General features: G+C 40.2%; 1 protein-coding gene across 1 annotated transcript; it reads left to right on the top strand.

The window, feature by feature from the left end:
- Positions 1-438: 438 nt before the first annotated feature.
- Positions 439-8,980, top strand: LOC103610476 (axonemal dynein light chain domain-containing protein 1-like). Its single transcript, XM_008594637.1, has 5 exons — positions 439-489; positions 3,344-3,454; positions 6,951-7,067; positions 8,777-8,881; positions 8,963-8,980. The coding sequence occupies exons 1-5, from the start codon at positions 439-441 to the stop codon at positions 8,978-8,980; spliced, it is 402 nt and encodes a 133-aa protein (XP_008592859.1).
- The last annotated feature ends 249 nt before the right edge of the window (positions 8,981-9,229 follow it).

Here is a 9,229-nt window from a genome sequence, read left to right as displayed (position 1 = left end):
CTGGATAGATGTCTCTTTTCAAATGATTCAGTTGACCATTTCTAATGTTCCAGGAACCTAGAATTAGAGTCACTGATTCCCTGGAGGGTAATCATAATCTGAACAAACAGCAGATTACCTGGAAATATACCTGAGATACCCTTCAGCAGGCTAAGACTGATAAAAAGACACATATTGATCAATACCTGACAGTGCTGAGAACATATGGAAGGGAAATATCTCCTTTCAATCTCAAAGAAATACCCACCATGATGGAAATGACTTCTAGCTGGGTCCTTTCAAACTGACTGTGGTTACAATTTGTCCCCTCCATATCATTCTTTCACATTTCTGCCTTTTGTAATCTATCAAGACCCTGCCATCCACCTTGGGCTGAAGTAGCCTCCTTTATGTCACCCAAGATACCACTGTTCCAGAATTTGGTCCTCCAAAAGAAGTATGACTTTGAAGAGTGATACTAGGAACCTGCCTCTCATGGTGTGCCAGCAGGTAAACTCAAGGAAGCTGAGTTTTCCCCCTTCTGGGAGGATCTTTGGGTAATGGATTTTAATAACTCTATTGCCACCCATTGTCTCATCACTGGTACCCTATAAAAGGCTATCTCCTACAGCCTTCTGTTTCTCCTTCTTTTGATTCACTGATAGGCTTGACATTTAAGACCATCCCTTGCTTCTTAAATCCTCCTTCACCCTTTTTTTTAAGTTGAATTTACATACTGTGAAACAGATCCTTTTTTCTCTCCTTCTTTTGATTCACTGATAGGCTTGACATTTAAGACCATCCCTTGCTTCTTAAATCCCCCTTCACCCTTTTTTTTTAAGTTGAATTTACATACTGTGAAACAGATCCTTTTTTAGTCCTTTTACTTCACACCAGAAGCATTTATCAACACAGCTCTGAATCAAACTTTATTAGAGTTAAATAAGAAGAATATTCATGGAGAGAGATCTATGTGTATTGATTAGCAACCAAGCAATCCTGGTCTATAGCTGGTAAAAGGTTATATTAAAGGTTTTGAAGGTAAACTTGCTTAACTCTATGGAAAAGTTGCTTAACTCTACTATAGAACTTTAATAAAAAGGCTCCTAATGATTTTTTTCCTCACCAGAAGTCTTATGATAGTATTCCCAATGTATCAGAAATTTATAAGAAAATGACTAGGATCTGTTTCATAGTATGTAAATTCAACTCAAGAATAGTTGAATTATTTCTCATGAATGGTGAATTACATTAACTCTGAAGAAATAAAGTTTTAAAAATATTGTTACTTTTAAAAAAATTAACTAAGGCTTTCTGTTAGGTACAGTAAAGAAGGTTAAACAATATAGTCATCAAATTTTATAGCTGGAAGTATCCTTAGGGGCAGTGGTGTGATGGAGGCTCACACTGGTTCACAAGAGTTGCTTGATTGTGTACACCCCTTCCCAACTCCACATTCACTGATAACATACTGAATTGGTGAATATCATTGAAATTGCCATGGAGGGAGTATTTATACCATGGAAATCAGTAAATGCCACAAATCAGGGCTCCCCCTCAACTTCCATAGAAATAGTTATTAAACAATTTCTAGCTTACCACTGCGTAAGGGTCACCTACAGTAAACCAACAATGTCACTTAAAGAAAAAATAGATGAGGACTATCAAGCATTTATTTAAGAACTCACAACATGTTCATCACAGCTCTGTTTACAATAGCCAAGACATCGAACCAACCTAAAAGTCCATCGATGGATGATTGGATAAGGAAACTGTGGTATGTGTACACCGTGGAATACTATTCTGCCAGAGGGATAAATACCACATGTACTCACTCATATGTGGGAGCTAAGAGAGAAAGAAGGAAGGAAAGAAAGACCACAGTGGTGTGTTGGACTTGCAGAGGGAGAGAACATTCCTTGGGCTACAAAGTGGAGTGGGGGGAAAAGGGGAGGGGGGTTGGGGATAATTGGGTGGGGGACACGGGGTACAAATGCAATTTGCGGTAATGGGTATACAGCCAGTATGAATCTGGCCCCCACATCATGGGCACGAGGGGTGACAATCAGCTTTGTATCTCATGAATATTCATAACCAATAAAAAAATAAAAGAACCCACAACTAATTAGGCGAGTTAGGACTAAAACCCAGTACTTTCATCTGCCTTGTCCAGTCCTCTTCCTGATGTGCAATAAAATATCATCCTGTCTGAATCTAGAATTTAAACATAAGTGACACTAACGGTGCTGTGGTAAACTTACTTTACTGCTATACGCTTCGGTTTATATAAGTTTATTTATATAGTTTGTCTATAACATAAGGGTTTAGATTTGGCTTATAAAAATTTTTGGCTCTGACACTTCATAATAATTCCACAATTAAAAATAAGTTTCATAATGAGAGAAATGTAAGGTATGTTACTACTCTTTATGGTTGATTTCAGAAGTTTAACATGGGTCACTGTTTCACACATGGTACTGTTTTTTGATAGAGTGACCAGATATCCTTTCTCTGAGAAGATAGTGTTTCCTAATTCTGTTTTTACTTGCTAATAAGGAATAATTTACCTTTTAAATATTGAGACCAGTTGTTAGCTGTTAGGAGCTCTTGGTAAATTAAATATAGTTTTACTATTTACTTTAGGTGGATAAGGCCTGCTGTAGACCCTTCCTGTTTCTCAATAGATGAAGGGTGAACACTTTTTACAAAACAGTGTTCAAATCTTTATTCATTCACTTTTTTGGGAGTGGAGGGAGTACTATTTCTGTAGTGATAAGAGCATAGACCACCTGGACTAAAATCCAAACATCATGCTCTCTCTACATATACATGACCTTGAGGAAGATATTTAACTTCTCTATTCCTCAGTTTCCTCATCTAAAAAAAATGAGGATAATAGTTCATATCTCATATTGAGGATAAAATGAGTTAATATATGCACAATGCTTAGAATAGAGTCTGGCATATAATCAAGTAACATATAAGCATTTGATATTTCTATAGTTATGATTATGCATCACAGTTGACCTGGTCATTTCCATAAAATTTATTAGGATAAACCATGATCACTTAGGTGTTAGTAAACCCAACAATCTTTCTTCACCTGGTTTTATGGCACTTAATTACTCCTTGTCTCATTACAACCCAGATCCCAAACCCTGCCAATAAGATATAATATGATATAGGTTGATGTTCATAGTAAGTCACTTCTGCACAAATCTTTGAACTGACCTGGTGCAAAGTAATTGAATGGAATTATATTTAAAGGACATATCTTAGCAGCTCCTCAGTAGGAGTGAGTGAATGAATGAGTCGGTGTAATCTTATTTTTTCCACTTATTAATTATCTTTTATCTCTTCTCAGAGAGAATGTTATGAGTGGATCAACACATGTTCTCACCTCCTTTCTGATATCAAAGGCAGAGAAATGAAGTTATTGGCATACAAAGAAATAGAGCATCTAATTGGAGAGGAGGTATTTTCCACAAGCTGGCTCTTGTCACTATTCAGGTTCTTCCTGTATTTCAGTAGATAATGTTCAGCTGCTTTCACCATTGAATGTTCTGAATCTTTATTCATTCATTTTATCAGAAGAGAATTTAGTTTCTGACCAAGAACACTGGCAACTCTTCTAATTTGTCTTTTTTGTTGGTCCTTTCATATTTCCGAGGCTTCTTTTGGCTTACTTTGCAAGCTCCTCTTTCTTCCCTAGTGCAAGCTTCCCTTTCTTCCCTCACTTTCTTCCTTAAGTGACTAGGTTCCTGTCCTAAGGCCTCATCCTCTTGCCACTTCACAAGTTCACCTTTGGGATATAATTTACTTTGTTGGTTTTAACTAAATACAGGTAACTGTAAAATCTTTATCTTTAAAATCTCTCTCCCTAAGGCCTCATCCTCTTGCCACTTCACAAGTTCACCTTTGGGATATAATTTACTTTGTTGGCTTTAACTAAATACAGGTAACTGTAAAATCTTTATCTTTAAAATCTCTCTCTTTAGCCCAAATTCTTCCATCTAAACTCCAGATCCATATATTCAGCTACTTACTGGATATTTCCACTTGGATATCTTAGTGGTATCTCAAACTCACACAGCCTAATCTGAACTCATCTCTCTCCCAAGACCTGCCTATCCAACTTTGTTCATTATCTCTGATGTCATCATCATCTACGCAGTGGCCTAAACCATAAACCAGGTATTGTTCAAGATGCACTCTTTCACCAACCATCCCATCTGATTGATTTCTGAGTTAACCTCTTAAATATCTCTTGAACGCTCATCTTCTTCATCCCTGCGACCACTGTGTTGTTCATTTCCTCTTCCTGTACTTTTCTCCCTCTCTTCTTTCTTTCTCCCTTCCCTCCTCTTCTTTAAATCTACTCTCCTGTTGCAGGAGTGATTGTTCTAAAATGCAAAGCAGGCTTCCAGTCAAGATGGTGGAATAGACAGCCCCCAGTGTCATTCTCTCCCACAAATCAACCAGTTTACAACTATTAAAAAGCAATGACAGCCAAGCTGGGGCCTGCTAGAACTCAGGGGAAGAGGAGAGCCCTAAGGTGTGCATGAAGGCAGGAGAAGCCATGATGAGAGAAGGAAAGGATATCTCACACCATTTTGAGCCCAGGCCACTTCAAGGCTGGCTCTGGTGAGCACACAGAGCAAGAGCTGGCAGAAGCCGCAGCTGTGCCCTTTCTATGAAGTTGCTTGAAGGCGGCAGGGGAGAAGAGGGCCTTGGTGGCCCCCCGGCCAGCAAGACCACTAATAGGGTTCCTGTGGACCCACATAGGAGTAAGGAGCCACAAAAACTGAAAAAAGAAGCCACTCAGAGGCCAGTGAGTCATTGCATGGCACTGGCACATGGCCCGTCCCATGGGAAGTGTTTGGAGTGCAGGGGTCAGGGAGACTGGCCCACCTGGGGAACACTGAGGCACAGCAAGAACAGCTGATCTGTCCTCCAATCAGCACAGGCCCACTCTGTGTAGACTGGTCAGGAATATAGAACTGCATGGGGTGCAGTTTGCTGAAAAGACTCAGGTCTGGGCCAGAGTTTCTACACAACCCAGGTGTACCAGATCTCATGAGACTTGGAAGTACCTACAAAGTCAACCATTAAAACCTGAGCTGCACAAAAACCCTTCCCCAGGGAATCAGCAGCAAAGCAGCAATTTAGCTCAACCACAGGGTTTGAGTGCTGGTCTCCACAGGAAGTTTCTGCATTTTAAAAGTAGGCAAAAGACAACAAATTAGTTCCAGTGCAGAGTTTATGTGTTGGAAACAGTGAATAATCCAACACAGAACTAAAAAAACAAAATACCCACAGACAAGAGACAAAGTTTGGTATTAACCAGCAAAGGTCTCACTTCACCAAAGAGCACCTATAAAACCTAGGACTGGAAGCCCCCTTGATCCCCAAGCCAAGGAGGTGGGAGGGCTGGGAGCCTCAGCCATGCCCCCCAATACCCACAACCAGCCCAGTGATGACCACTGAGCCACTGCAGGAAGCACCCCAGGCTCCTGAACTGGGACAGTGGGTGGCTGAGGGCTGCAGCCATGCCCCCTCGACACCCACACCCAGCCAAGCAACAACAACGCAGCTGCTGCAGGAAACACCCCAGGCTCCTGAACCAGGGCAGTGGGGGGCTAAGGGCTTCATACATCTGACATCTGCATTCAGCTTAGCAATGACCAAGCCACCACTGGAAGCCCCCTGGTCTCTCCTACAGGAATGAGGGGAATGCCACAGGTCTCATCCATCCCCCCTCCCTCTCATCTACCCCCTGCCTTCTCCCACCCTATTTCCTTCCCCTTTTCCCTGTCCCCCTCCTACCCAAATGCTCCACAACAACATCTTAGAATGTAAAAACAGAGCCAGGGACTGACCCCTCCTCCCGCAACTAGGCAGGCTGCTGCTGCCATGGGGCCCTCCCAGGGTCCTGAGGTATGGAGCCAGGGACCGGCCCCTCCTCCCACATCCAGGCAAGGAGCACTCCAAAAACACCACTTCCTTGTGAGTGGCCCATCACATCCACCACAGTGCAGATGGCCCACCAGCCACTTGAGTGCATTGACACAAGGAGAGTCACCAGCAGAGACCAAAGAAGAGGATGTCTCTCTCCACAAAGCCCATTCCAGAGAGATAGGAGAAGCATCTGTTTTATGATAATAGTGGGGGAACTGAACACACCTGTCTCAGCATTGGACAGATCATCTAGGCAACAAATCAACAGAGTAACCATTACTCTTTCAGAAGGAAAGAAGAAATCTAGGATTAACGAGGCAGGAGTGGGGAGGAAGAGGGAGATGAGGAGAGATTTGATAGGGGGCCTAAAGAATAAGTACAATTTGTAATAATATATATGCTAATATATTGATTTGATCAACATATGTCAACCTTGAACTCCAAAAATATGTATAATCAATTATGCATCTAAATAAACAAACAAATAAAATGCAAAGCAGATCAATCCATTTATTTGTGCCTCATTGCCTTAAGGATGAAATTCAATCTCCCTGGCATAGCAGCTTAGCCCTTCTATGATTGTGCTTGTCCATTTTCCTCTAAGTATCTGTCCTGTTGAAGTACTTCTGTTCTCAGAAGCAATAGTGCACATACAGCATCCTCTGCCTAGGACTCCTTTGTGCTTTCTTCTTTCCCTTCCTCATCTTTCAAGAAAGAAGCTCAGACATTATCTCCTTCAAGAAACCTTCCTGACGAACCCCCTCTTTCACCCCTGTCCACTACCTGGTCTAGGTTAGGTGTTCCTACTATATGACTATGTCCATACATAGCATTTTCTTGTCCATGAAATTGTAAGCTTCTTAAGGGCAGGGACCATTCTTAGCAATCTTTTTAGCCTTATCACTAGCACAGATCCCACTTGTAGGTTTAGTGCTCATTAAGTATTTTTGAACAAATAATTGCTAATATTTATATACACTAAGCTATAATTATAAAATTGTTTCATCTCACAGGAAGCTGACAGAGAATTCACTGAGCCTGAAATAGATGAGCCTTTCAAAGACGATGAAGAAGAAAGTAAGGAGGATAAGAAATATCAGGAGGAAAAGGAAGAGGAAAAATCAGAAGAGGTATAATTATTTAGCATTATTTTTTGCCTTTATCTTTTTAAAGAATAGGTACTTATTATAACACCAAGTTCAAGGGTTCAGATCCCCATACTAGCCAGCTGCCAAAAAATAAAGAAAGAAATAAAGAAGGAAGGAGGGAAAAAAGAAAGAAAGAAAGAACATGTACAACATGTATTCATATATATGTACTGTGGAAAGTACCTATATAGATACATATATAGTACGTGTATAGGTACTGTGGAAAGTAGAAGTAGTTCATCTGGAGTGAACTGTTCAAATTCCCTAACCCTAACCCTAACCCTAACTATACCTGCAGACATACTTATCTTTGTCACTTTATATTCAAGGAAGGGGTGTCCCTTTTCCTTTCTAAATTGAGCCATTTCCCATTAGCCTCATATATACCTGTACTTCTATTAACTATATAATCTGCCTCTCACTCTGGTGCTATTTTTTTATCCCTTTATTGCCAGATTTTTCAAATAGTAGTTTATACTCCATATCTCCACTTCTTCAGCTCTTATTCAGAACTACCTTTTCCCTCTTCTCTCAGGCCCATCTGCAAACCTGTCCTCCCCATATTTACCCTGTCTCTAGCTCTGCTGGGGCATTTGTTCTCTCAGGCCCATCTGCAAACCTGTCCTCCCCATATTTACCCTGTCTCTAGCTCTGCTGGAGCATTTGTAATAATAATAATAATAATAATAATAATAATAATAATAATAATAATAATAATATAATGTTAACTACCAATAATTGAGTACCTATCATGAGCTATATAGTTTGCACGTGTTATCTCTTGTCTACACAACACAACTTCAAGGTATGTATTATTGTCCCCATTTTATAGATAAGAAAACTGAAGCTCAGGAAGGTTGACTGGTTTAAAATCATATAGCTATAAGTGGCAGAACCAACATTCAAACCCAGATGAGTCTGGTATAAGAGCCCTTGCCAATTCCTAGATTGACTACTACTGTCTTTGGCTTCCAGATCTCACGATCTCCTAACACTCTCTACAGTGTCTTGATTTACTTCCCTGATGTTTCTTCTCTGCATATAGTTTAAATGTTGAAATGACCGAGGCTTTGTCCTAGGCCTTCTACTCACCATACAGGCAAACAACAGAACAAAAATATTGCACAACACTCAAGCCCCTTTTGACTAGCATTTTCTGTTTTATTTCTGGTAAAGAGGCTAGCATATATAAGGCACAGAATAAATCATAACAGTAATTATTATTATTACTATTCTTCTTATTATCATCTATGGCCTTAGTACATGTCCTTTCTTCTCTAATTTAAAAGCACCTAATTAGCCTTCAAATATCATTTTCTCTGTGAACACTTCCCAGAGTTTCTAGGCAGAATGTAGGGCTCTTCTTTGGGTGTGCACAGCCCTTGCAACACACCCTTATGCAGTAATTATGTTGTACCATAATTATTCATTCTGTTATCTATCTTTCCTACTCTACTGTGAGTTCCTGAGGTCTGGAAGAAATTCTTTTTGTTTTTCCTATAGCTACCTTCTTTTGTCCCCCATCCCACCAATTTCTCACAGTGTTCGCTGAGCACAAGTCTTCAAAAATGCTTGTTGAGTGACTAAAGCAAATGGAAAACTAAAGCTTCCAACATAGCACCAGGTAACTTGATGTGCCACTGTGTTACACACCAGCTCACTTACAGGTCTTTGGTGTTTCTGTGCTCCAGAAACCTTCAACATCTACAGAGAAGGAAAAACTCATTCGATTCATTGGAAAAGATGAAAATGTTCATTCTAAACCTCTATATGAAACAGATGTATTGTCTTCCTGGGTATGTATCTGAAACCCAACAAGGAAATTCAAAACTATTTAACATTATGTGAAAATGATATGGCTCTAACATAACTTTTAGGTCCTCCAAGAGGACTAGGGGCTTCTAAGTAATGTATTTTACAGATTTTTTTTCTTCCAGCATAATTCCTGGAAAACTCTCATTTTTTCACCTAAATTTTCCAAAAACTTCTCATTCTTATCTTTAAACCTCATTTTAATATCAGTATTTCATCCTCTTCCTTAGTTTAACAATTTCTTGGTCAATAATTGACCAATTTTGGGGCCGGCCCGGTGGCGCACTGCTACAGTGCGCCGCTTGGGAGTGCGGCAGTGCTCCCGCCGAGGG

The sequence above is a fragment of the Galeopterus variegatus genome, unplaced genomic scaffold (genome assembly GCF_000696425.1).
Source record: "Galeopterus variegatus unplaced genomic scaffold, G_variegatus-3.0.2 Scaffold11219, whole genome shotgun sequence".
In the NCBI taxonomy this organism is placed as follows: domain Eukaryota; kingdom Metazoa; phylum Chordata; class Mammalia; order Dermoptera; family Cynocephalidae; genus Galeopterus; species Galeopterus variegatus.
This window is presented reverse-complemented; position numbering and strand designations above follow the sequence as displayed.

Excerpts from the sequence above, each read along its gene's own strand:
- LOC103610476 (XM_008594637.1), top strand. The coding sequence starts at position 439 with ATGACTTTGAAGAGTGATACTAGGAACCTGCCTCTCATGGTGTGCCAG. Across the intron at positions 490-3,343 it reads CTCTCATGGTGTGCCAGCAG|AGAGAATGTTATGAGTGGAT; the intron begins GTAAACTCAAGG and ends ATCTCTTCTCAG. Across the intron at positions 7,068-8,776 it reads AAGAGGAAAAATCAGAAGAG|AAACCTTCAACATCTACAGA; the intron begins GTATAATTATTT and ends TCTGTGCTCCAG.